We start from the raw sequence: 27,683 nt of genomic DNA on the forward strand, positions 1-27,683 counted from the left end.
AATGCACAATATGCTACATAATTAGGGGTATTGCGCGCCAAAGCGCATTAAAAATTTACACCATAATGCCCATTACATGTTAAGCCACACACCATAATGTCCATTATGTATTATGCCAAACACCATAATGCCTATTAAAAATTATGCTACATAAGTGTTGCTTACATTTTCATTACATACATGTTCATTGCCAGGGGTTCCATGTTCATTGCCAGGGGTTGGATGCTCATTGCCAGGGGTTCCATGCTCGTTGCCATGTGGGATTACATGCTCATTGCCAAGGGGGAATACATGCTCGTGGTAACTGGGGTACAGCCACCGCAGGGCAGAAATGACAGCCATTGACAGCCGGGCAGAGAGCAGGGGGCTGCCCGGCTGTATTCAGAGCACTGCATGTCCCAGCTATTTGAAATAATACCCCATTCATACCAGAAAATGCAGGGAATTAACCGGGAATATGGTCCCAGGATGCATTTTCTGGTGTGAGGGGGAGAGAAAACCACTGCCGCCCCCCTTTAAACAACCAGCTATATCTTCGGAACTAACTGACCCATATACATGTAGGCTTCAAATGATTTTGGTCCCATGAAACTGGGCCGTTTGGTTCCAGAGAAATCTGTCCTCAAACAACATGAACAGCCATGAAATTACATATCAGAAATGAAAAAAAAAAAAAAATGGTTTACCCGCAGAACCAATGAACCCATATGGGCCAGGTATCAGATTGAAGGTTCGACTGAGATCAACCTCGAGCTTCTGTGATGCCGGAGGGGGAACTGGCAGCCGTTGGAACTAGGTCGGAAAGTCGGAATTAGCGGGTGGAGGTCGGAATTAGCGGGTCCCATGTTATTATATGGGGACAACATTCCAGGTTTGCCTGGCAGTATCTCTGGTTCCCGGGGGGCTAGCGACACGGGGCTGGGCTCGTTGGAAAGCCCTGGCCCTCAGCTAAAAATGGGCCTATTTGGAGAGTGGGCCTGGAGCTGTAGCTCCATTAGGCCCATTGTTAATCCGGCCCTGGGCATGTACTGTCAACGAGCAATACATCATGTAGTTGGTATACTGTACATCGACATTTAGAATGCCGACACAAGGAATATATTCCTTCAACATCTGCTCAGGTTATCTTCTATAGTAATCATGTATACAGTATATCCTACTGCTCTCTCCATGCTGCTGCATAACGTGTGACACTGTAGACTTGGTTAGTAATGGTACGGTAATAACTGGGATTTCTGTCACGTGATGCCGGTGGAAGGGGCGGGGATTAGGCCGGGCCAGGAGACTCACTGACACACAGAGGGAGAAAGGAGGACACAGAAAGGAGACGCAGCACCGGGGAAAGCCGGGAGCCGGCAGAGAGGTCTACACCGGCAGAGGAGGCAGACCGGCGGCAGTGGGGTACAGACCCTGCTATGTGACGGTGAGTACGTCCCCTATCAGTCACCATAACCCATCCTGCCCCGCAGAGCTAGCACTCTACCCGATGCGGCACTCTTCAGCCTGCAAGACCGCAGCAGAGGTTGGGACGTCTCCCATAGCCAGGGACCTGCTGCTGTATAGAGGTTTTATTATATACAGTGTTCCCGCAGTGCTACTGTGCGGGAACAGGGACTGTGGGCTGCACAGAGGCATCTGTGCGGGGACTGTGGGCTGCATAGAGGCATCTGTGCGGGAGCAGGGGGGCTGCACAGAGGCATCTGTGCGGGAGCAGGGGGCTGCACAGAGGCATCTGTGCGGGAGCAGGGGGCTGCACAGAGGCATCTGTGCGGGAGCAGGGGGCTGCACAGAGGCATCTGTGCGGGAGCAGGGACAGGGGGCTGCATAGAGGCATCTGTGCGGGGACTGGGGACTGCATAGAGGCATCTGTGCGGGAGCAGGGACAGGGGGCTGCACAGAGGCATCTGTGCGGGGACAGGGGGCTGCATAGAGACAGCTATACGGGGACTGGGGGCTGCACTGTAGTGATGGGTAGTTCGTGAATGATTAGTTCAAAATGAACTAATCTTCAAAGTGAACTAAATCGTTCAGATCACTGCTCTGGCAAAGATTAGTTCATTTAGTTCACCAGGAAGTAAAGCAAGTGGGAAGTGTAACACACAGACAGACAGAGCCCAGCAGCTCCAAGGCTCATTTACTGGATCTTTCCTTCCTGTATCTAAAGTTAAAAGTACAACAAAGCCCAGCAAATACAGATCTAATAAAATAAAAATATGCACTGCCTAGACAAAGTTGTGTGGTGTGTCTGTGAGTGAGCATGTGTGCTCATGCTGCTCACCTTTATGTGATACTATCATTATATGATTAGTTCAGATGTCCAAACACTTACTGCTGCTTCTGGTACAGGGTCCTGAGCATACTGCTGTGCTAAATCTTCTGCTGGGATCTGTGTAGGTGCTTCTGCAGCAGCCATGTTATCAGCTCTCATGCAATACTCAGGAGGCAATACATGGTAGCTGCCAAAGATGGCAGTGCTGAGCTCACACATGGTCTGGACTCTGCGGATCCAAATGAACTACATTGTCCTGATGACTCATGAGTCCTGCAAATAGTTCAGTAGTTCAATTAGTTCACTGATCATACAGATCCCTGATCTAATCTCTGACTATACACCATAATGAGACTGTACAGTACCTGTGAGCTACCATGTATGGCACTGCTGTGCTCAGGCACATGTATTGTGCGTATGCAGCCACAGACACAGTGCTGGCTGCTGCATGTCATACATTATACTGTAGTAGCTCTGTTTACTCCACATTACAGTCAGAGATGGATATGTATGAACCTTCATGATGCATACAGTGGAGCAGTTGCCCCTAGCAACCAATCAGCAACTGGTTACTTTGCAAAGTCTCTACTTTATCTCTCTATAATGTCAGCTAAATTGGGGCAAGGGGACATGTTTTTTTCTAATTACTGTATTTTAAAAGCAGAAAAAAATTGACTTATTAAAAAACTCTGAATTTGGGTATTTTACTTGCATATTATGGAAGGTAAAATAACCACCACAATGGGATTAATATTGCAGAGCTAAACAATAAGCATGTCACTAGAAGGTGCTGTATAATTTATTGCTTTTCTAAACTAGAAAATAATCTGATTTATTAAACATACAGTATATAATCATTCTAACAAGACTTTAACTCCTACAATGAGCTAGTATTACAATGCCTGCTCTGTGTGTCATAATCTAGTCTAGCTCATCTAGATCCATGCACTCCTCTCAGTCTCTGAGTCAGTGATGGAATAATGAACTAAATGAACTAGATGAACTAATCTTCTGATCTAATCTTTTGGGTGAACTAGATCATAATGAACTAGTCACCAAAACGAACTAGATTTCCCATCACTACTGCACTGAGAAGTATCTGCAGGAAGCAGCTGTTCGCAGGACAAAGCTGAAGTGGATGAGCAGCAGCAGCCAGGATAAGGTGAGAGGAGGGGGAGGGAGGGAGCCCGGGGGTGATGGAAGAGATCCCTTACCACTTGTTTATCCCTAGCTGCTGCTATTGCAAAACCATTGAGGCTGTGTGCAAATGTCTGGAGTGGTCACGCTGCCATATAGGCATCACCGGGTATGGATTATTAGGTCTCCAGCAATTGGGTCGGCACCATAAGGTTGACGTGCAGAAAGGTTGACATGGGTGTAGGTTGACTTGTCATTAGGTCCACACAATCATTAGGTTGACATGGGTGAGGTCGACATGTTTTTTCACCCCGAATGTCGACATGGACACTGAATGTCGACATGGCTCGCTGTGCTATTCACAATGCGTTGGGCACACAATTTTATTCTCCCACCATGCCCTAGTAGATAGTAGGGCATGAAATACTGCCTGCCTGCTCAAAAAACAATGAAAAACACCATATTGACCTTTTATCTGTCGACCTAGACCCGTGTTGACCTTTCTGCGTGTCGGCCCAATGTCCGTCTCCCGCATCATCAATGGCTGATTGCGGCTGGGAACTTCTGAAGGGCTTATGCCGCCCTCTACACCCATGTGCTGTATAATCAGTGCTGTAGCATGGATTGCAGTCTTGCGCACTTACAATAGTGCTGTCAATGGCAGGGAGGGTAGGCACTGGATCAGGCAGATATATACATCCACATATGGCTTGCTAGTGATTTTGAAGATAAATGATGAAATGAATAATCCAAAATATCTATAGATCTGTGTTGTAGCATGTGCTCTCCCTCAGTCTAGCTCAAGGCAAGATCCCGCAAGTCATATGCTCAGTAACTGTGTTCTGTTATTGCAGCTACGGATAACTATGAATTCAGTTTTCATTTTAGTCTGACACCTTTAAAAAGAAAAATTAATTTGAAAGCAGTCATTGAATACTTGTATACTCTCAGGAGGAGCTTCTGGGAAAACAAGCATGTGCAACTGCTGTTCTAGCTGCCTCTGCTGGGATTGTGCCAGACTCAGCCTCTCTGCTGTGCTGCCTTCCCCTTGTGCACGCTGCATCTCTCCACGCGCCTCTGCATCACTAAAGAATGCTGCCTGTGGATGTTTACGCTTTTTGCAGGGCAACATAAGATTGCCCATTAGGCAGCCTAGGGCACTGATGGACCTGGCCTAGGCTAACTCATTTGGGATACGGTCATTGGGTCTACAGCAACTAGGTCGACATGGGTCACAGGTCATTAGGTCAACACAAGCATTAGGTTGACACGGGCAAGGTCGACAGTCAAAAGGTCTATTCTTGGAGCCGACATGTGCCGACAGGCGGTATTTCATGCCCTACCATCCACTAGGGTGTGATGGGAGAACAAAATAGCGTGCCGAGCGCAGCAAGGCACCGTATCCGATGCACAGCGAGCGAAGCGAGGGGGATGTGGTGTGCTTCAAACTGTGTCCATGTCGACATTCGGGTAAAAAAACAGTGGAAAAACCCCCATGTCGACCTAATGCTTGTGTTGACCTAAGCCCATGTTGACCTTGCTGCCTGTCGACCTAGTGGTGTCAATCTAATGCTTGTCGACATAGTTGTTGTAGACCAAACAGTCCCAACCCACTCATTTTCTGAGCCCAACTGGTATTTTCATGTTGCGTAGAGCCCCACTGTATCTTATACCTCTTTCACACCGGCCACCCGGCAATAACCCAGCACACTGGCGCTGCAGCATGGGCGTCTTTAAAGATGACCTCCCTTGTCTGGTCATGCTGGGGTGGGGGGGTGGGGGGTTAACAATATGCGCGTTAGTGTGCTTAGTTAATGATGCTTAGATGGTGCTTAGTTAATGAAGCGTACAATGATTTACCTACAATTAAAATACCGACATGGTCAAAATACCGACATTTAAAATATAGACAGGTCATAAATGAGACAAATGTTTTTCATATTTTTTGGGGTCTGTATGTTGACATAGGTCGACATGAACCCCGTGCTTCGGGTACGGTGCCTCGCTGCGCTCGACACACTGTTATATTCCCCCTCCATGTATACGGGGATGGTAAAGTATGTAAAGAGGATTGAGCCACAAGGGTGACGGCAAGGATTTAAATTCAAGTGCGAAATGACAAGAGTAAACTCAGTGTTCCGATGATCTAGATAAATTTTCCTTGAAACAAATTTCAATAGAGTTCTGTATCACATGGGAGTATTTGACGCATGACACTATATCCTCTGTATCACTTCTAATGCTGTGTGGTCCCAAAAGGAGATGGAGAAGCAGAAAAGGAGATTGTGTATAACAGTATAGAGAGCTCCTTAAGGCCCCCATACATTAGTCCGACTTGTCCTAGGGACAAGTCGGACCTGATTTCCCCTGCAGCTCCCCGGGAGGGGGAAGCATGATTAGGCACTTGATGTGCCAAGGTTTGCATATGATAAATCGCATGGATTTATCATATGCGGTCCCCGGGGAGCTGCAGGAAGAGGGAGTCGTGCGGGGGACAGCAGCAGGATGCCGGCTAATTGAGAGCCGAGCAGGGAGAGGCTACATAGGGACCCGGGCAGGAGGAAGCTGTTGCGGTGGGGTGGCAGCGGGAGGCGAGCAGGGAGAACTACTTGATGACATGACGCTGGCTGCCGGGCAGCGCCGCAGCGGCGTTAGCCGGGAGGAACAGATAACTTGGAAAAAAAAAACGCCCATACAGATGACTAGCAAGCCATTGATTGGCTGAGAGAGGTCTCAGCCAATCAATGGCTTGCTAGTCATCTCTATGGGCGTTTTTTTTTTTTTAAAGTTATCTGTTTCTCCCGGCTCCCGCCGCTGCCTGGCAGCCAGCGTCATGTCCTCAAGTTCTCCCTGCTCGCCTCCCGCTGTCACCCCACCGCAGCAGCTTCCTCCAGCCCGGCGCCATATGCAGCCTCCCCCTGCTTGGCTCTCTATAGCCGGCATCCCCCGCCCGCTGCTGTCCCCTGCACGGCTCCGGGGCTGGGCTGCACATAAGATTTGGCAAATGTTATGTGCAGCCCGTCCGACCTCCCGACCCCGATCCGATGCGCACGGGACCGCACATCGGATCGGAGGGGATGTCTACAAGTGTGATTTGTGCCCATTTCACTGCCCGATTCATCCGAATCGGGTGAAATCGTTCCCATATCGCATAGTGTATGGGGGCCTTTAGACCAGATTGAGGTGTTTCTGCTGTCTGATGTCTTACAGCTCCGGGTATTCCCTGTTGGTCCCCCACACAGGTACTAAACCGGACAATCACTGCTTAGCTTCTGAATTCGGAATGGGATTCAGGCGTACCAGTGATGTATGGCAGTAATTCCACCATTTAGATGAGAGTGCACCTCGGTCCTTTGAAAAGTAGCTCAGATGTGCTTCTGCTTTTTATCACATATGGGCCTTATTCTAGTTCACTCTTTCTGACAAAATCCTTCTTAGATGGACAAAACCATGTGCACTGCAGGTGGGGCAGATGTTACTTGTGCAGAGAGAATTAGATTTGGGTAAGTTATTTTGTTTCTGTGCAGGGTAAATTCTGGCTGCTTTATTTTTTGGCATTAGATCTATACTTTTGCATTAGATATAATTCGATATACATTCATGGTACATTGTACACATTCGATTTTACAAGATCGAATTCGATATTTCCTTGGCTGCACAGTAGATTTTTCTGTTCGATTTTGTGAAAACGGGAGCGCGCATCGAATCGAATGTAGATCCAAGTGACACAAAAACCATTCGATTTTAGTTCAGGATTCAATTCGATTTTGCTTATATAAGCAAAATCGAATCGAAAATCTGGAAAAATCGATGCATGTGTCAGGGCCGAAACTAGGTGTTTCGGCGCCCGAGTCGGCAGTCACTTGGTCGCCCCCCCCCCCCCCCAAAAAAAACAAACAAACAAACACCAAATGACTGCCTTGGGGACAGGCAGCGGGGGTCCGGGGACTGGAGAAGGTTAACTCCGGCTCCTAGCGCTGCCGGGCGGTGGACGGGAAGCAGATTTTGAAAAGACTTGCCGGACGCTGATTGGCTGAATTCAACCAATCAGCGTCCGGCAAGTCTTTTCAAAATCATCAGCGCTTCCCGCCGCCAGGCAAATAGCGAGCGGCTGTGTATGCCGCTACACCAGTCCCTGGACCCCCGCTGCCAACATACCTGTGTGCAGCGTCCAGGGGTAGGCAGCGTCCAGGGGACCAGGGACTGGTGTAGCGGCAGCCTTCACTCACTCCATCTCCTATCGCTATCTGCCTGGCGGCAGGAGGCGCCGATGACTTTGAAAAGACTTGCCGGACGCTAATTGGCTGAATTCAGCCAATCAGCGTCCGGCAAGTCTTTTCAAAACCTGCTTCCCGCCCGGCAGCGCTAGTAGGAGCCGGAGTTAACACACCAGTCCCCGGACCCCCGCTGCCCGTCCCCGGTAGGAGCCAGCGTTAACCCACCAGTCCCTGGACCCCCGCTGCCCATCCCCGGGACCTCACACTAGCACCCCCACCCTCCCGGTGCGCGTGACCCCCTAGCCCCCCCCTAGTTACGGCCCTGCATGTGTACAGGGCTTAAGAAGGATTTTGTCAGAAAGAGTGAACTAGAATAAGGCCCATAGCCTCCACCCCTCTGTTGCCAATTTGCATTGCAGAGGGATTCGGGATAAAGTAACAAATGAGAGAGCAACGTAAATTAGGATTTTCAGGAAAGAGGTGGGTATTTGTGTACCCCCCTTCTACTGTTCACCATCTACCTATGGTATCGAATGGCGAATAAGTGTAATAGGGGTCAACGAGAATCCCACCTGAAGGAGAAAATTACTAATAAAAATGTACCCAAGTCTCCAATGAGGAGTTGTGCACCTGGCGTCAGTAATGATGCCACTGAAAACCTGATTGCACCCGCGGGGTAATATTTTCAAATAGGGTGCATATTGTCCATGTGGGACGTGCACAGATGGTAATAGAGAACTGCAACAACAGGTACACAAATAATTTAATATGTTCTTAAGTACGCAGCCTGAAAAACAGTGTGTTTAATAAATAAACAAGCTCAGAGGTATGCAACAAATATATGTGATGTCACTTCAACTGGGAGAGACAGAAAGTGGAAGAAAACAACCCAGGAAATCCCATTGTTTGACCTTTGAACAATGTATTTGTATATTCTTGCGGAAAATAAATATTTGGACAATCAAAAAGTTAAACTCAATACTTTGACCTCTGTAATTGCACCGAGGTTATAATACAAACGTTTCCTGTAGTTGTTGACCAGGTTTGCAAACACTGTAGCAGGTACTTTGGCCGACTCTTCCATGCAGATCTTCTCTAGATCTGTCATGTTTTGGGGCTGTCGATTGGGTTGAGGTCTGGAGACAGGCTCGGCCACTCCAGGACTTTGAGATGCTTGTTACGGAGCCACTTCTTAGTTACCTGGGTGGTGTGTTTGGGGTCATTTGCATGCTGGAAGACCCAGCCACGTTCCATCTTCAATGCTCTTAATGGGGGAAGGAGGTTTTTGGCCAAAATCTCACGATACATGGCCCCATTCATCCTCTCCTTAATACGGATCAGCCGTCCTGTCCCCTTTGCAGAAAAGCAGCCCAAAGCATGATGTTTCCACCCCCATGCTTCACAGTGGGTATGGTATTTTTGGGATGCCACTCAACATTCTTCTCCCTCCAAACACGGTGGAGTTTATACCACAATTTCTATTCTGTTCTCATTTGACCACATGGCATTCTCCCAATCCTCCTCTGGATCAGATGGTCACCGGCAAACTTTAGATGGGCCTGGACATGTGCCGGCTTAAGCAGAGGGGACCTTTTGGGCACTGAAGGATTTGAATCCATGGCGACGTAGTGCGTTACTAATGGTAACCTTCGTGACTGTTTTCCCAGATCTATTGAGGTTGTTGACCAGGTCTCCTGCTCGTGGAAATGCTCACATGTCAAATAACCCAGTTTGGATTCCCTGGCTTTAATTTTTGTTGTGGCATCACCGGGGAGCTTTGGTCCAAAATGCTGGGTACTGTCTAGTGACAGGAGCTGGGTGCTGCAACTGTAACATAGGGACGCCGCTGCACAGACCAGAAACATGAAAAATATAATAGACAACTTGAATTGCTCAACTTCCAATGTGACACGACTACTGTGAGCATTATGTGTAACAAGCACCACTACTGCGTGGTGCAGTATGAATCATGGGCACAACATGCAGTGTAATGTGAATAAGATTGTGTTGCTGTGTGGCATAATTTAAATTGGGGTTACTAGTGTGTGGCTTTTTCCGTTTGCAGGAAGGCACTGAACACCCTTGCATTGGCCCTACATACTGGCATACTCTCTCGGTATATCTGGAAAACTCTCACAGGTTTTGGTAAACTCCAGCAGATTCCATTTTCCTGTTATACACTTCCCCTGAGATTTATAGCAACTCTTGGGGGTCAAGTCTGTTTTTATACACACACACACACACACACACACACACACACACACACACACACACACACACACACACACACACACACACACACACACACACACACACACACACACACACACACACACACACACACACACACACACACACACACTTTTCTAACTGCCCTTAACAACCTGTGTAAATGATTATAGGAAGGACAGCCATGAATTGTGCTCCCTCCCATATAAATGTAATGCAAAGCGCTGAGCCTTGAGGCTTTACATGCTCTTTAAATCCACATTCCAGTTATCAGCTGTGACTCTTGTCATCAGAGTGTTATATGAAAGGGTTGGTGGAGCAAAGCAGAAGTTCAGATACTGTGCAATGATATATGTTTGCTTTGTCACTTAATAAGTTTCTCATACTGTAATTTAGTGGCAACAAAAATGAACTGGTTCTCCTTTTGCTGTACAGACTGGGTACACACCAGGACGATCCCATCAATCTAGATCCAATTCCGACCGATTGGATGTAGATTTGGTGTGATTGGGCCCTTTTCTGTCCTGGTGTGGACCGATACCGATCCAATGCCCGGTTCCGTGGGTCGTCGGTTGTTATTCAGATCCTACCTGCAGCAGGTAGGATCTGAAGAAGGACCATACTTCCGGGTGCGGGTCGCCATCGGATCAAACCCGCTCACAGTGCACATCGTGAGCGGGTCAAGCCCCGCCCCCGCGTCATCCTGAGCGGGTCTGAAGAAACACTGACAACCCACTCACAATGTGCATCGTGAGCGGGTCGTCCAGGTGTGTACCCCGTATTAGAGCAGCAGCTCTCCTCACCGGGTCCCTCCTAGTGGTGTACGTACTGGAGCGGTCTCCTTTTGAATTTGTGTAAATGTGGCAAATGCCGCCAGTTAGTGAGGATTATAGGGATATCACTCTACCTACAAATATTAATGTACAGAAACATGAACCTCATGAATCGTGACTAAATGCCACCTTTATCCAGTCCCACTTTTATTCTAATTAAGCCACGCCTCCTCCAGTCCATGCGTATAATGTCCAGGAATATGACTGTTGATGTACCCATGCGTCCTCCTACATCATGCCAGGCAGCCCCTCTTGGCACGCCAGGTTGTGTGAGACTCTTGTAGCCTCAGGTTTCTCTTCTGCTTGTTGATGACCAGGACACACGAGTAGATTGCTGATTCATTTGATATTGCACGTGTATGTGTATGTGATCGGGTTGCAGAATCTGTACACCGAGTGCTAACTTGTAGCAGTCGCAACTTTTTTTTTTCCAATATATGTTCTCTTCTGCTCTGTATACAGATTCAGTCCCATGCAATATACAAGTGCCATCATGTTTCTCAGTACAGTCTCCTGGTGCGTCCTAGTCACATCACATTTAATTTATGCCCAATGTTAGCAGAGTTGCACAGGATCTGCTGTACCGCTCACACCACATGTAAGAGGACATCTCTGTATATACTGCTAGGGGGCATACACACGGGGCGATTTAAACTCTATTTGCGAGCGATCTGACTAGATTGCTAAGAAATGAAGCACGGATTGCTCCATGTGTACACCCTATGGCAATGCGCGGTACAGCGCGTCGCCATTACCTGCAAAGACAGTGCATGCACCATCTATCTTGCTGAGATAGGCAAAACACTCCTCCACACAGATTTCTCAGCACACATCGCATTGAGTGTGTAATATCCCAGAACATGTGATAGAACAAAATCGTTAGATGTTATTAGTGCTGACACTGTTATATATGCATTATACAAATCTAATGTAATTATAAGTCATTATCTATGTTAAAAGGAAAATAGAGTACTTAATGAGAAATGGGTTAAAGGAATATTGCGGACTGAACACTGTTTACAATAGACTTGTCCTCATAGCCTATTAGGGCGGACTATACCATGATCCACGTGAGGAGTACACACGGGGGCGATATGCCGTGCTATGCCAGTCCCGATGCGTTCAGATCACATTGGGACTCGCATCGCATGCATGGAGTGGCACAATTTAGACTATATAACACAGATCGGCACTATATAGTCTTGTCTGCCCTCTCTATTTGGCTGCCGATTTGCACTCACACGGGAGCGCGCATCGGGCTTGCAAGCCCTAAAAAAGCATGCGATATGGCTTCCGATGTTCACTACATCGGCCACATCGGAAGGTATATCTTACAGTGTGTACACACACCATAAGAAAGTGAACAGGAGAAATCCTTTTTCCAACTGTAGCCATCACAAACTAGGGAATTGTTACACAGTAACAGAGTATTACATTGTATCAGAAGTGTTAAACTTCAAAGAAAGATGCATGTGACATCCAGAACACGGGGTAAATAGTGTGATTTAACCTCGCAAAACTGACTGCTGAGTATTAGTTATGGATTTTAATGTAATTGACATGTGATAAGCAAGTGAATGAATTTTGCTATATTATCCTATGTGTTATTGTTTGTTTTAGGAGAGGTTAACTGTATTGATAGAGATATTGATGCTAAATTCGTGTGATGTCAATAGTAACTTATTGCTGCATAATTTGTCAGAGTTAAAATGTTTTAAATGTTGCTTATCTATACTTACCGCAATTGGAACAGTTCTTGTGGTGAATGAAGAAGAATAACCTGTAAAAGAAGAAAGTGTTAAAGCATTAGAACAAAATTCCAGTTTATTACAAGTGTACACACTAGAGGATATTGTGAAAGATATCGCTCAGAAGCCTTTCTGACCAATTTCTTCTAGAATATCCTCTAGTGTGTATGGGGAGAGACCAGGGCTCGACAAACCCAGGTCGCCATGGCAACAAGTTTCCTCCCTGGCGACCAGATCCTGTGAGGGGTATGGCCTGCCGCCTGCCGAGGAGATAGGACAGTGGTAGTGTGTCTCAGCCTATGCTTAAGGAGGCCACATAGCTGAATGCTTACAGTAATGTGACCCTCCGCCCCCCCCTGTGTCATGGTGATCCTTCTGAGTGTCCTCATGCAGCGTGACCTCTGCGGCTGCCCCTTCCGCATCTTGCACAGGGCCGTCCTACCCGGCCACTCAAAGCTGCGCAGCAGACGATATGCAACGGTTCAGGACACACTGCCGGCGCCACTCACCCTTCACCTCTGCCGCAGAAAAGAGCGGCCATCTGCTACCTGGCTCCTCCTCTGCCGCATCTCGCACAGCGCCGTCCGGCCCGCCCACTCATAACTGTGCAGACACCAAGTCCTGCTGCGGGATGGATGATCTGCAGGCAGTTGTAGTATGTCCTTACAACGTGTGTGTGTGTGTGTCTCAGGGTACCTTTACAATTTACTGTATGTATGTGTTTCCTTACAATTTATCTGTGTGTTAGTGTGCCCAAACATTTTGTGTGCGTGTCAGTGTACACCATGTACAAGTTTTCAGTAAAAAAAAATTTTTTTGGGGGGGGTATTTAATTTTTCTGGCTCCTAGATTTTAGAAAAAAAATTGTCAAGCCCTGGGCCAGACAATACTTCTTCTAGACCTAGGGTAGACAACCCTAGTCCTCGAGAGCTACCAACAGTGCATGTTTTGCAGCTCTCCTCACAGAATCACAAGTCAGCTAATTAGCTCCATCTGTGTATCTTTTAAAATGTGTCAGTGATTAATGAGTGCAGCTGTGCAGCAGCTAGGTTGTCTGGAAAATGTGAACTGTTGGTAGCTCTCGAAGGCTAGGGTTGGCTACCACTGTTCTAGGCCCATATTTAGTTTTTTTTTCTCTAATTGCCTCGTAATAGTTATTGCTGAGTTGGCCAAATGTGAGCAAACGTTGACCCATGTTGTTAAAATATTGCTGTTTGCTCCTATAAGGTTACATAGATGGTTTTCGTCTGCAAGCTTTCCTTGCTTCTGGTTACCCACATCAGTTAAAATGTTGCCAAAACAATTTTCCTTAGCTGTTTTGGGTGTCTGGTTGCAGACGGTTTCGGTGTACTGGCTGGTACAGTTTCTGTTGTGTTACTTTCCAATACAACACCAGAAAATCTTAGGTATGTGCATGGGATAAAACTCGATGCTCACAGCTGATCCATTGTCACTGCTAAAGCTGTCCATATACTGATGATACGCAGGGTTCTACTTTTGTTGTTTTTTAAGCAATGGCCTTCTGATTTGGTGGATGTAAAGGAACATTTAGATAAAACAGTCTGGCTGTATAGATAATAGCATTTAATATCCATATCATCTGAGTTGTCCTGGTCTTAAGGTGCCCAAACACATACTAGAAACATCATTGATCTTAAGATGTGCGCATATATTTGCCTTGAAATCTTTTGTACAAAAATTTTAGGCAAACGCACATTTTCACCAAAGATTTATCTTGCGTTCCCATTGATCTTTTGCTAAATCTTCTGAACTTTCATGCAGCATGTAATGTCAGAAGATTCCGCAAAAGATCCATCATGAATCAGATCGAGATCGGGCGATTTGCGGAAAAAATAAGTAAAGTCTGCGGATCTGGTCGGTCGGCAATCGGCAAACAAATCTTTCTAGTGTGTGGGCACCTTTGTTATGGGACAACCAAAATAAACAAACAATCTGCCTGAACAATAGAAAAATCCTGAAAGACAATTAAAAATAGTGGTAGATGCCTACTGTGCAATCCAGTTGGTTAGGAAAGATGTGATACATGTCAATAACCTAATATTCCTGTTGTAGTGTTCATTCTAGCACCAGCTATCTCTAAAAACCCATGCAGTTTCTCTTCCCTGTATATCAGCACTGGTATACAAACCAGACCTGTGCTAGAAACACCACATCAGACAGAGATACCCCAGGCAGGGAAGCGAACTGCATGGGTTTTCAAAGTTGGTGGGTGCTAGAATGAACACTATTTTGTATTTAAAACAATAACAAAATGTCTTGTTTCTGATCAACAGTTAGTTTATTATCAAGAGACGGCGTAATGTCATTTTTGAAATGAAGATAATGTGGTCATTTCATGACCACTATATTTCCGTGACAATCACCTAGCTGCGCTAGTTAGGGCATCAACCGTCCGCTTAAGGTGATGATTGGGCAGTATGGATGGTCTAATGGTTAGCATTACTGCCCCACAACACTGAGGTCATAGTTTTGATTCCCGCCATGGCCCTAACTGTGTGGAGTTTGTAAAAACAATGCGGAGTGATCTTCGTTTTAAAATATATTTTGCCTGTTTTAACTATATTTTAATCTAGTGTTTAAGTAAGAAACCAAATATTTGTATTTGCTGCTAAAACAAACGGTTTAGAGCTTTTATTATTTCAATCAAGTTATTTTATTTTTTGAATGGTCCTGCTGATTGTACATCGGCTGTTTTTTTAGCTAATGCCGCTTCTTTCTGATGTTTCAGGTTGACTGCACCTGACATTGCACTGACATCATGGAAGAGACGGAGAGCCAGGCGGTGCCACTGACCTCCTCAAGCCCTAGAGATGACTCCACCAAATCTGGGAATGGCTCTACGAGTCCGCAAGGCACCATGCAACTCAAAAAAGAGATCTCGCTGCTCAATGGAGTTTGTCTCATTGTGGGCAACATGATTGGCTCAGGGATCTTCGTGTCTCCTAAGGGTGTTCTTATTTACTCCGCCTCTTATGGGTTATCTCTTGTCCTGTGGACAATAGGTGGAGTCTTCTCAGTGATCGGCGCACTATGCTATGCAGAACTTGGTACTACAATCACTAAATCAGGAGCAAGCTATGCATACATCCTGGAGGCTTTTGGGGGTTTCGTTGCCTTCATCAGGCTTTGGACTTCCCTGCTCATCATTGAACCCACCAGCCAAGCCGTCATTGCCATCACGTTTGCCAACTACCTGGTACAACCAGTCTTCCCAACTTGTGAACCTCCTTATGTGGCGTCCCGACTGATTGCGGCTGCTTGCGTGTGTACGTATGGTGCCGACTATTCCTATTATCTAACCTCTTAGAAAGTTATAATTATCTTGCAAAGTGCTAAAAGGGGATTTCCAGCATTCAATTACTTTAGTGTACTACAGTATCTTCTACATATCCTCCTGCAACTATTACTAAATACATTGGTGTTTTTTTTTTTTTTTTAGAGAAAATGTACTTACTTTTTGTACGTCAGTTGGGCATTTTTTTTTTGCCCAAAAATGTGTCTTGGTTGCAGCATTCTCTGACTAGGTTCACTTGCGCCAGGCATCTCGTGTTGTGTGGTGTGTTGAAGCTAGATGTATGAGGACACCTAGGTATCTCACTCTATGCTTTGTATATTACCATAGAATCCACAATAAGAATAACCAAAGCTAGTGGTATTGAAAGCTTAGAACAAAGTTAGGGTGAGATTTAATAGGATGAGAGATTCAAAAAGTGAGAGATTTGGTAAGAAATCTCCAGGTTTTTTTTAAAGTGGCAATCATTTGCACTGCAAAATCATACTGCTTTTGCAGTGTAAATGATTGCCACTTTAAAAAAAACTGGAGATTTCTTACTAAATCTCTCACTTTCTGAATCTCTCATCCTATTAAATCTCACCCTCTGTGTTCACTCTAGAATTTTTTTTTTAGGGCAGGGTGCTGACCACTGAGCAGGGCACATTTTTCAATCGGGAAAGCACATTTTACATTTGTTGCAAAATAAATTGACAATGTAATTGGCGTAATCCTAGTTAAGTGTGCACACTTCTTTATGCCCATTACACATTGTGTCGCACATCATAATGCCTATTACATATTATGCCACACCAAAATGCCCATTACACATGATGGCAAATAAGAGCATTGGACCTACATGCTAATTTCCAGCGTCTCTTACTTGTTGCCCAGAGGTTATTTCACTTTTGTTGACAAGGGTCAGAAAGGCAAAGGCAAAGCCAGTCAGCCGTCCTGTCTGTGGAGGGAAGGCTTAGCTGGCGGGAAGAACTGACAGCCGTTGCTAGCAGAGAGATCAGCGGCATGTCAGCGAAGCGGAAGGACGCACAATGCCACACACAAAAAGGGCAGGACGCGATTAGCGGTTTAATAAATGGGCAGGGCGTGGTGCCCTGCAACAGAAGCTTAGAGGGAATACTAAAAGTGGTGAAATCCGCAAAAGCTCTTTTACTATGTTCAAATTACCCAAAAATGAACTACAAGGAGCATAAGAGGTATATTTTATTGGTAGACAACTTAATAAGTGCAAACACTGTGAGGGGTATTCAATGCCTCTGATGGAGAGCTATGAGGGCGATAAGTGCAGATAGCTCGCCGTCATGTATTCAAATCTCTCCCCTTCACTCGCCATTTCCACCTCACTGGTTCCCTTTGGCGAGGTGGAAACCGCGAGTGTGGCCATTTAAAATGGCGGGGCTTGCCAGAAAATGCAGTAGACTCCTCACCGTTTAAGTGGGTCGGATTCTGGCCAAACATTGAATACATCGAGAGGGTTTGATGGCGAGGATGGCTTTTCCTCGCCGAAACTAATCCAGCCTCGCCATAGAAACCCCCCTCGCTGCGGATTGAATACCGCCATATGATGTAAAGTAACGTAGTTGGTGGTGGTCCCTAGAACCAGCTATAGGAAATCTTAGCAGCTGGAAAAAGAAAACTTTTGAGCGGACTCATGGTTTGAATTTATTTGCAGTTTGCAGTGATTTTCTAAAGTTAAAACTTAACTTTTATTATTTATCATTCATAAAATAAGATGGAAATGGAACATGGAGGGAGGTTTTTCTGGTTGACTCGTAAGGCTGCGAATTTCGCAGCCTTGCGTGCCCCCCAGACGCCACCTGCACGGCCACCCCCCCTCGCACACCGCAATCCCCCACACGGCTGCGAATTTATATGTTTATCAATGATTTCTCCAGCACTCTCAGATCTATGGGCGCCCTGTGCGGGAAGCAGATGGGCAGCTGACATATGCGGCCATCGGCTGCCCTCCCTCCACACCTGCGTCATCGGGTAATTACCATGAGAATGCCCAGCATCTTCATGTGAACGTCCATGAAACACTGGGCGTTCCCATGGGTGGATCCTCCATCCACCCCCCTCGCTGACCGTGCCGGGCAGGGGAAAAGCTGCTCGTGTGTATGCACTGAGCGGCTCCCCCCCCCCCAGTGATGACAGTGGTATAATCACCCAGTGTGTATGCACTGAGCGGCTTCCCCCCCCAGTGAGGACAGTGGTATAATCACCCAGTGTGTATGGACCTTTAGACTTACATTCAGCATTAAGACCTTTACTAGTCGCGCGGGGGGGGGGGGGGGGGGGGGGGGGGGGGGGGGGGGAATTTTTCCAATAATATCTGGCTTCTTCGCCAAACATTTGGCATGCTTATATTCTGTGTGCAACCGCAGCTGTTTCTACATATTAAACACTACGTTAGTCTTTTTCCTGGAAAACACTATAACGGGGCATTTAAGGTACAAAGTTGCAAGCAAAGACGACCGGTGCGACAGTCCGGTGTTACTCCCGCGTTATGTATAACACATCTGCATTAGTAAATATGAGTCTTTCCATGCGGTGAGAGCCTTGGAAAGAGCTACAGAGCCAGCCAATCAGCCCTGTCATAATTCAAACACAGCCTGTAACCTGGCAGTTGCACATACACGGAGCAGTTAACGGGTGCGATGCGCGCTCCCACGCACATCACATCGCACAGCACAAGGAGTATGTACTGCACATACTTTTGGAACTAGATTGCATCGCATCTCGTTCACAACGCACGGTGCTTTAGCCCATCGCATGCGCTTTGAACCAGATGCAATGCAATCTAGTTTAAAAAGCACGGTGCAGTGTAAATGATTGCCACTTTAAAAAAACTGGAGATTTCTTACTAATGGGCGGCATTAGGAGCGGATTGGCTGGTGCTTTATCTCCCTCCCTTCATTTTACTTTGTCCCAAGGCTTAAGCTTTTTGGGGGTTTATCTGTGTCCGATTCCTTACAATATTTTGCTAGAAACCAAAACTGGATTTGAAAGACTCTCCATTTGTACCTGTAGACCAGTGTTTTTCAACCACTGTGCCGTGGTACACTAGTGTGCCTTGAGCTGTTCTCAAGTGTGCCCCCAGATCTAGAGATGCCCAAACCAGTTTACAGCCACCACCAGTTCAACTGTTATTTACTGGTCTCTTCTTTTCATGTACAGGGCCAATGTATTTAAATTTTGTTACCTGTGGGGACCAGTGTGATTGTTTTTATATGGGGGCCAATAGGTTTTTTTTTCCTGTGGGGGCCAATATGTTTTGCCCTTTGGGGATCTCATGTGTGCCTTGGGAATTTAAAAATCTTATTTAGTGTGCCGCAGGGTAAAAAGGTTGAAAATCACTGCTGTAGACCATGGGCCACTTTTTGAAGCGGATCTGTGACTTTTGATTCATTTGGTGGTGGTGTTTGCTTTTTGTTTTTCCAACAAAACTACATCTTAGTCACAGTGTGATAGGACTAGAAAACACCAGGAGACAGATTTTATTTGATATCTGACACTTGTATATATGTGGGTGATGGAGTCTCACAAAGTGCTACTGTTCAAGAGCTGAAGAACACTGGCAGCGCTGGGAGATCTGAGCTATCTAGCATCACTCAGAATGCTCATCTCCAAGTGTGTAGGCCCCTTTAGTGGAGAGCAATTAGGCTAGGGGGTTTACCTTATTGGATCTGTCAACCAATCAGCTGCTATTATTTTTTTTTTTTTTTTTTTTTTTAGGAGAGACTGTAAAATGAAAGTTTGAAGCTGATTGATATTTTCTCTCTCTCCAAAATTTGATATCTGCTTTTTTTTATTTTTTATAAATATTATGTTTCTTGAACAAGCATTCCCCGCACCCCAAATAAGGAGCTTTTGGTTTCGAAGTGTAATGGTTAGGTGATGGAAGCCGTAGTAACCGTTATATATGATTATATACAGTATTTATACACTTGTAGTAAGTAGCTATTTAATGAGTTAATACTCCCAGTAGCTAAACAATGTGTGTGATTTCCCAGAGGGAAATGGCTTGCTGCCATTAACATAGAATGTTCTACGAAATCATTAATCTTTCTATAAATCTCCAGACAAAAACAAATTCCTAGTTGTATGTTTTAAAAGCTTGCATTTGTTGGTAATTGTGGATGATTTACCTTTTTTTATTCCAGAGAGAGATGGATATATTATAATTTAAAAACACAGGTTGAGTATCCCTTATCCAAATATCCGTTATCCAAATAACTCTGAAAACCATAATCTCCTAAATGGATGTTATAATTTTTTTCTTATAATTCTTACTAGGTACATCTGTAACTGGCACTACTGGGGGAATTCTAGGTAACTGGCACTAAGTATGTGTAAACGACTGCTTGGCATTCAAATTCAGTGCCTCAGATATTACACAAACTTTGTTTCAGGTTTTAAAACCTTGTTTCATGCACAAATAAAATAGATTTGTGTGTATTTGATTGTATACCTCAAGGGCAAAATGCCCCCTGCCCGTCTGGCAGCGCCCCGCTAAAACAGCCTGCCTCCTACTGCTATGTTGATACCGGGGAAGCACGACGGCGGCCGGGCCCGCTCATTTTCGTAACGGCCCGGGCACGCCCCTTCTATGACGATGGCGGCCCGGGACCGCTCAGAACTGTGACTCCATCGGGCCCGGTCCGCCCCTTGACGCTGCCCCCATGCAGTGGCGCCCTGCCTGCCCCTGTTCCTAGAAAGAACACTACTCATATAAAAATATTCCAAAATACGGAATAATCCGTTATCCAAAATTCTTCTGTTCCGGAGCATTTTGAATAGGGGATACGCAACCTATAATAATCAATTAGAATGCAGATAAATGACAGTGGTGCTTTCTGCTGCTGTTGTAGGTGTTATTATTTCTATATGTAATGGAACCCTGCTTATGTATCATCCGTTTTCTTTCATTTATGCTCCTGACGTGTTTTTCTGGTCATCCAGGTGCTGGCAGCAGATTTCTTCTGTTTTCTGAAAGAATTTACCAATGTGTCCCCTAAGCGCTGGTAAAGGTATGATCCTTTTCCTCTTAGTTGGTTACCCAAAATGAAGAAAAAAAGGTACAATAGTGTAATATAGTTTTGTACACATTTTAAAATAAATATATTTATAGGTTTCTGTGATTTGACTCGTACCCTTTTCATATGTCTACTAATTTGTAGACAACACTCTAAAAACATGAACATAAAAGAAACAGCAAGGTGGACTCTCACCAGGTCTTGTTGCCAACGCGTTTCGAAACAGATGTTTCTTTATCAAGGCATACCCTGTTTCGAAACGCGTTGGCTATTGGAGGGAGCAGCTTGGTGGAACTGGAGCCTGGGAGAGGATCAGGGACGCCTGGGATCCTCCATACTTGTAACAACTACGCTGTAGTCTGCATCTTTGTGTGTGGACCACACGACCTGGTGAGAGTCCACCTTGCTGTTTCTTTTATGTTCATGTTTTTAGAGTGAATAAAACTGTATAGCACCATCAAGTTTTTTCTTCTCTTTATGGGTCAAGATACAAAACTGACGTATCGGTGACGTGACCGCTCCCCTGTAAAACGCTATTGTCTACAAATTAGTAGACATATGAAAAGGGTACGAGTCAAATCACAGAAACCTATAAATATATATTTATTTAAAAGTGTGTACAAAACTATATTACACTATTGTACCTTTTTTTCTTCATTTTGGGTAACCAACTAAGAGGAAAAGGATTATACCTTTACCAGCGCTTAGGGGACACATTGGTAAATTCTTTCTGTATTTTCCACTGTTTGGTGTGGGTAGGTGACCCTCACTTTCCTCTATATCCCTCAGCGAAGGTTTAGCGCAAAGGTCAATCCATAAATTCTATTTTGTGTTCTTCTGTTTTCTGTCTATTGCAGAGATGTAGCCACCGATCTGCTTCTATTGGGGCCTACACACGTCCCTCCGTGTGCCCCTACATCGCTCTGTGTGTAGGGGCATAGAGATAGCCCAGTGATTAATATCCAGCATGCTGTATAAATCTAGTACTATCGCCTGGCAGGGCCGGTGTTCTCAGCGGAGAATACTGCTCTGACAGATCACTCAGCACACAGTGCCAAAACATAGTTGTGTACTGAGCGATCTTGCTGAGCAATCTAGTATCGCTCAGCAAATTTGTGTAGGCCCCATAATAATCCTTTATCATTATATGTAATGATGGCTAGAATCTGATTATTTTTCATCTGTCCTCTTTACAGTACATCTCCCCATAGGCGCCTCCAGTGCGATGCCTGGTATAGTGCAGTTTGAAAGTATTTATGGAAGTGAGCACTCAGGCTTTGAGTGCGAAAATGCTTAGCAAAACCCCATTAAAAATTGCCTGGCTTAAAATTAGCATTGTTAATTAGGATGAAGCTTAAATAATGGGGAAAAAAGTGGAAGTGTTCCTTGGGCAGTAGAGGAGATGGAAAAGGTCTACTTGACCCTTCATTGCAAAGACGGATATAGAAGTCTGTATTTAGCCTTGTATACGCAGATGGACTGTCCTTTAGTGATACTGTGTTTTGCAGCTAAATATAACTCCTAAATGTACACGTACCCAGACACCCAAACAGACTGATTAATCTATGGAATGTCTGAGTTACTGCACAGCTTCCAGTGCTGGACTACTGGTGGTTTATAATAAGCCTACAGACAAGTTATGTTTTATAGAATGGGACCTGCATTTGGAGGGCATGCTGGTTCCTGTAGTGCCACAAGGATGATTTAGGGGTAACTCCTGATAGGCTGGCTCTCAACTTAGATATATTGGTAAGTGCTGTTATCATGTAGCCTTACAATAGACAATTATATGGCCCAGATTGGGTGCTGTTATCATGCAGTGTAGGACTTCCGGTATCAGAGAAGCCTTGACAAAGCCCGGAAGCTTATCATATCTTTTGCAAAATATATGTAACTACGATCTCTGAATGACCCTCTATTATGTTGGTTTTTCAAATCTTATTACTAATGCCCTTTGGTGTGCTGGGGGTTAAATCCCCCTCCCTTGCAGCACCTGGAGAGTATTACTACTTTGATTGAGCAGCTCTCACCACTGTTTTATAGAATGGGGTCAGATGTATTAATCCTTAAAAATAGATAAATGTAAGGGTGATTGAGAAATGACAGTTAGGGTCCAATTGCCTGGATGTGTATTGATCAAACAGCCTGTAACATGGAGTGAGGTGGTGATTTTCTGGATGTGCTAAGGGGGAAAATGCGGTAAAACCCCCGTTTTCAGTGGTTTTACCACATTTTCTAATGTACTAAGATCCATCCGTCCCGACTTCGCAAGATAGGGTAGCACCACCTTGGGGTGGCGCTACCCTATAGGCTTCTATAGCCGCCCGTCGCAGATGCAGACTCCCCTTCCAGTCCTCTGTGCTGCAGGGGGGAGGAGGAGACACTGGGGACTGCCGCAGAGCCCAGGAGGTGACGGAGACCCCCCCCCCCACACACCACATTACAGGTAATCGCGGGGGGGCCTCCATCACCACACTGCGATGCTAGCCGCATATGTTAGTCCATATGCACTAACTTTGCGGCGTGGGCGTGGCGAGGGGTGGCGATGTATGTTAATACATCCCGCCCTTTATCACCCTTACATTTATCGCTCTTAATGATTAATACATCTTCCCCAATGTCCACTGCACAGAAGGGCAATACAGATAATACAGATGGTGTTTATCATTACTTCCTGAGGTCATGGATTGAATTCTCACCATAGCAATAATTGTTTGGCGTTTGTATATTCTCCCTGTGCTTTTGGGAGTTTTCTTGGGGTCACTTGGGGTTTCCTCACATAATCCAAAAATATATTTGGTAGGTTAATTGGCTATCAACAAAAATGAACATGTGTATGTAAGTAGGCAGAGTAGATGGGCCAAGCGGTTCTTATGTGAGAGAAATTCTATGTTTCGATTCTATGCATTAAATGTGTGTAAAAAATGTATTTCCCTCCACAGGTCTCATCACCTTTATAAATTGCGCATATGTGAAATGGGGAACGCGGGTTCAGGATCTCTTCACTTACGCCAAAGTCATTGCACTAATTGCCATAATTATAACTGGCATTGTTCAATTGGGCCAAGGTAAGGATTCGTAAAGGAAAAAAGTTGTTTTAGATCTGTATTCTATTGGCTACCAGTTGACGTGACTGACATCATGTGGGAGTAAATCCCCAGCTTTCTTTAATCTTGTATGATGCCCTCCTGGATTTGCAGAATACAGATGGGCTGCTCTTTGGAACGTTTTTAAAGTAATGCTTTCATGTAGTATTAAAAGATCATAACTTCCATGATGATGTACTTTTCTAAGTGTTGCAATACTAGAGTCTATTCTGAGGTGCATAAGAAAGATGTAGATAATGTTACAATGTTTTCTATTTTTGAGTATTGCTTCTTTGGGCTATATTTTGTTCCACAGGGTGATTCAAAAGTCACGGAACAATCTTTTGTTTCAAAACTCTGCAGGACATAGGACATTGAATACTTTAGTAAAGTATGGGTGAGGTGGGCGGGTCTTTTAGGGTATGTACCAAACATGGGTGCTATCTTGAAATCGGCCATCTTGAATCGATTCAAATTGAAAGGGGGTCATGTAACATGTCAAACAACATCAACAATTTCTGAACAGTGAAAACAGATTTGAAATAGCAGTTATGGTACAAAAGTTACAACATTTTTGTTTTGTTTCTGAAGATGGCTTTGACAAATTAGGAGAGAATTGAGGTCTGGAGAAGGAAGTTTGTGTCATACAGTAGCTGCAGATTTTTACAACCGGCACCCAGAAAGACCTTTATTTTCACAGAACACTTCAGGTGACTAATTTCCAAATTCTGAGAAATGGGGCAGACAAGTTACAGAGTGGTCATCCAAAAAGTGCTACTGATGAGACGACCTCAAAAATGACCTAAATTCTCTCCTCAAAGCCATCTTCAGTTATATGCAACAAATAAAGTGTTGTAACTATTGTACCATAACTGCTATTTTGACTCTGCTATTTCAAATCTGTTTGCAGCAATAGACTGTTCGGTAAATTCTGATGTTTGTCATGTTACATGAAAAAACTAATTTAGATTTAAGATTTCAAGATGGCGCCCATGTTCGGTACACACCCTAAAAAATAGCCCACCTCACCCATACCTCATTGGAGTATTCAGTTTTGCCGTTTCCCGCACAGTTTTTGAAACAAGGGTGCACTGCGACTTTTGAATCGCTCTGTGGTGAATTAATTGTATCTGTGCTTTTCCCCTAGGCCGCACTCAGAACTTTGATAATTCCTTTGCTGGGTCTTCCTGGGATGCTGGTGACATCTCTTTAGCTCTGTACTCTGCACTCTTTTCCTACTCCGGCTGGGACACTCTCAATTATGTGACAGAAGAAATTAAGAATCCAGAGAGGTAATCTGAATATCAGGATTGGTCGTCATGTGGCACTGCCTTCCGCTGGCATGTCTGCCTGTTATAAGGTCTTAAGGTGCCCATACATGGTACAATTATTGTATGCAATTTGGACTAGATCGAATTGCATACATTTTGCAATACAATGCAATCTAGTACAAAAAGTATGTGCAGCGTGTACTTTTTGTGCTGTGCGATGTGTGTGCTGGAGCGCGCATCGCATTACACCGTGTCGTATGGCCATCTTTAGTGAAATATTAATTTCAGTTCATATGTTTAAAAAGCACACAGTGGGACAATATCACTTTGCTTTAATATGTTCCCCTACTATTGGAAAGCAAAGGGCAAGATGTACTAAGCCTTGAAAAGTGATAAAATGGAGAGTGATAAGGCATCAACCTATCATTTCCTACATGTCATTTTTCAAACACAGCCTGTCACATGGTAGGTTGGAGCTGATTGGTTGGTGGTTTATCACTCTCCATTTTATCACTTTTCAAGCTTAGTACATCTGGCCCTAAGGGAGAGCTAAATTGGCTAGAACTTTGTCTCACAATCCGCTTCTGCCTAAAGGTGCCCACACACTAGAAAGATCTGTGATTATAAGATGTGCGCATAAATTAGCCTTCAAATCTTTTGTCCGTCCTGGACAATAGATTTCAGGCAAGCGCACGTCTTCACCACAGATTTCTCTTAAGATCCCGTGTGCGTTCCTATGGATCTTTTGTTAAATCTTCTGATCTTTCATGCAGCATGTAAGATCAGAAGATTTAGCAAAAGATCCACGGGAGCGCGCATCGGACCGAAATAGGTTGATTTTCAAACGATTATAGGTAATCATCGGATGATATATCGGCCGATTTATCGGAAATCGTCCAATCGCCCCAAAAATCGTTCTAGTGTGTGGGAACCTTTACATGTTAAGGGCTGTTTGAAAGATCAGCTGATTTGAACTAGATACTTTCACACCGTTATTGTATCTCTCTCCAAGCTTTGATAAATACATCCCTTAAGGTCCATACACACTGGGCGTTTTTGCCCAGCATGTATGGACAGCGATGATCGCTATCATCGCTGGGGGAAAGCCAATCAGTGCATACACACGGAGCGGCTTTACCCCCTGCCCGGCGCTATGAGCGGGGAGAGGACGGCTTGCCATAGCGCAATCAAAAGTATGTGTAGAGGTGTGTTCATTTGTAAAGTAATATTGTATACTAGTATGAGAATGTTTACCTATATGGGAGCACAGCAGGGATCCAGATCATGAGAAAGTATTACAATTCTGGCCCCTGCCCCAATAAGCATACAGTCCAAATGGATGAAAGGTTTACAACAACGTGGCTGGTTATACGTGTTCTAAATAGTGTGCCGCAGGCAGCGAGATATCTCGGCAATGCAGATAGGAATGTGGACAGGTTGTTGCGCTGTGGGCCGTTTCTGGTGCCTCTGTCAGGCTAGTGTGTAAATCAAACAGGTGTGTGTAGCTGTTGTGAAAGGATAATTGCAATGTACAGCTATTAACACGGGTGCCGGATGACAGTCGGGATTCCGACATTGGATTCGCGACTGTTAAATACCTGACAGTCGGGGGCTATTCTCCCCATAGAGGGAAAACAGAACAGCGCAGCGAGCCACCGAGCCCTTGGCGCGACGAGCGCTGCAAACCCGCAGTGGCTTTGTACCACTCTCCCCTTTGCAGTCCCGGCAGTTAGGATTCCGATGTCGGACTAATGTCTGAGGGCCAGACCACAGCCAGAAACACACACCATTAAGAAACGCGCGCACTAATACTTCCTCAGGTGTTACTTTTATTAATTATTATTAACAGTTTCTTATATAGCGCACACATATTCCGCAGCGCAGAGAATATTTGAACATTCACATCAGTCCCTGCCCCAGTGGAGTTTACAATCTATGTTCCCTACTACACGCACAGACATTCTAGGGTTAATTTTGTTGGAATATATTTTTTGGATTGTGGGAGGAAACTGGAGTACCCGGAGGAAACCCACGCAAGCACAGGTAGAATATACAAACTCCACACAGTTAGGACCATGGTGGGAATTGAACCCATGACCTCAGTGCAGTGAGGCAGTAATGCTAACCATTACACCATCCGTACTGCCCCGTATATATAACACATGGTAGGGATAGATCCCATGACCTCAGTGCTGTGAGGCAGTAATGCTAACCATTACACCGTCAGTGCTGCCCAAATTGTTTGTAGAGCTTCCTGTGACAGAGCTTGGAGTCCTTTGCATTAATAACCACTTAGTCAGATCTATAGTGTTTAGAATCAACCGTCAAAAAGTCGTCAACTATCGGCCAACAAAAGTTTTCAGTTTTTCATGTTTTGTTTTTTTTTGCTAAAAAAAAAAAAAGGACTTCATACTTTTCCATCAATGTGGGAACTAAGGGCCTTATTCTAGTTCACTCTTTCTGACAAAATCCTTCTTAGCTGGACAAAACCATGTGCACTGCAGGTGGGGCAGATGTAACATGTGCAGAGAGAGTTAGATTTGGCTG

The 27,683-nt window shown here is 45.0% G+C and overlaps 1 protein-coding gene across 1 annotated transcript in view; it reads left to right on the forward strand.

Annotated features, from left to right (window-relative positions):
- Positions 1-1,263: 1,263 nt before the first annotated feature.
- LOC146045204 (Y+L amino acid transporter 2) overlaps positions 1,264-27,683 on the forward strand; it is a 41,644-nt gene continuing 15,224 nt past the window's right edge. Inside the window, exons 1-4 of the mRNA XM_083163916.1 lie at positions 1,264-1,423; positions 15,183-15,720; positions 23,722-23,847; positions 25,013-25,157. Coding sequence (XP_083020042.1) covers positions 15,213-15,720; positions 23,722-23,847; positions 25,013-25,157 — 779 coding nt within the window. The 5' untranslated portion in view covers positions 1,264-1,423; positions 15,183-15,212. The remainder of the gene's footprint in view (positions 1,424-15,182; positions 15,721-23,721; positions 23,848-25,012; positions 25,158-27,683) is intronic.

The sequence above is a fragment of the Crinia signifera genome, chromosome 11, assembly GCF_055691185.1.
Source record: "Crinia signifera chromosome 11, ASM5569118v1, whole genome shotgun sequence".
Classification (NCBI taxonomy): domain Eukaryota; kingdom Metazoa; phylum Chordata; class Amphibia; order Anura; family Myobatrachidae; genus Crinia; species Crinia signifera.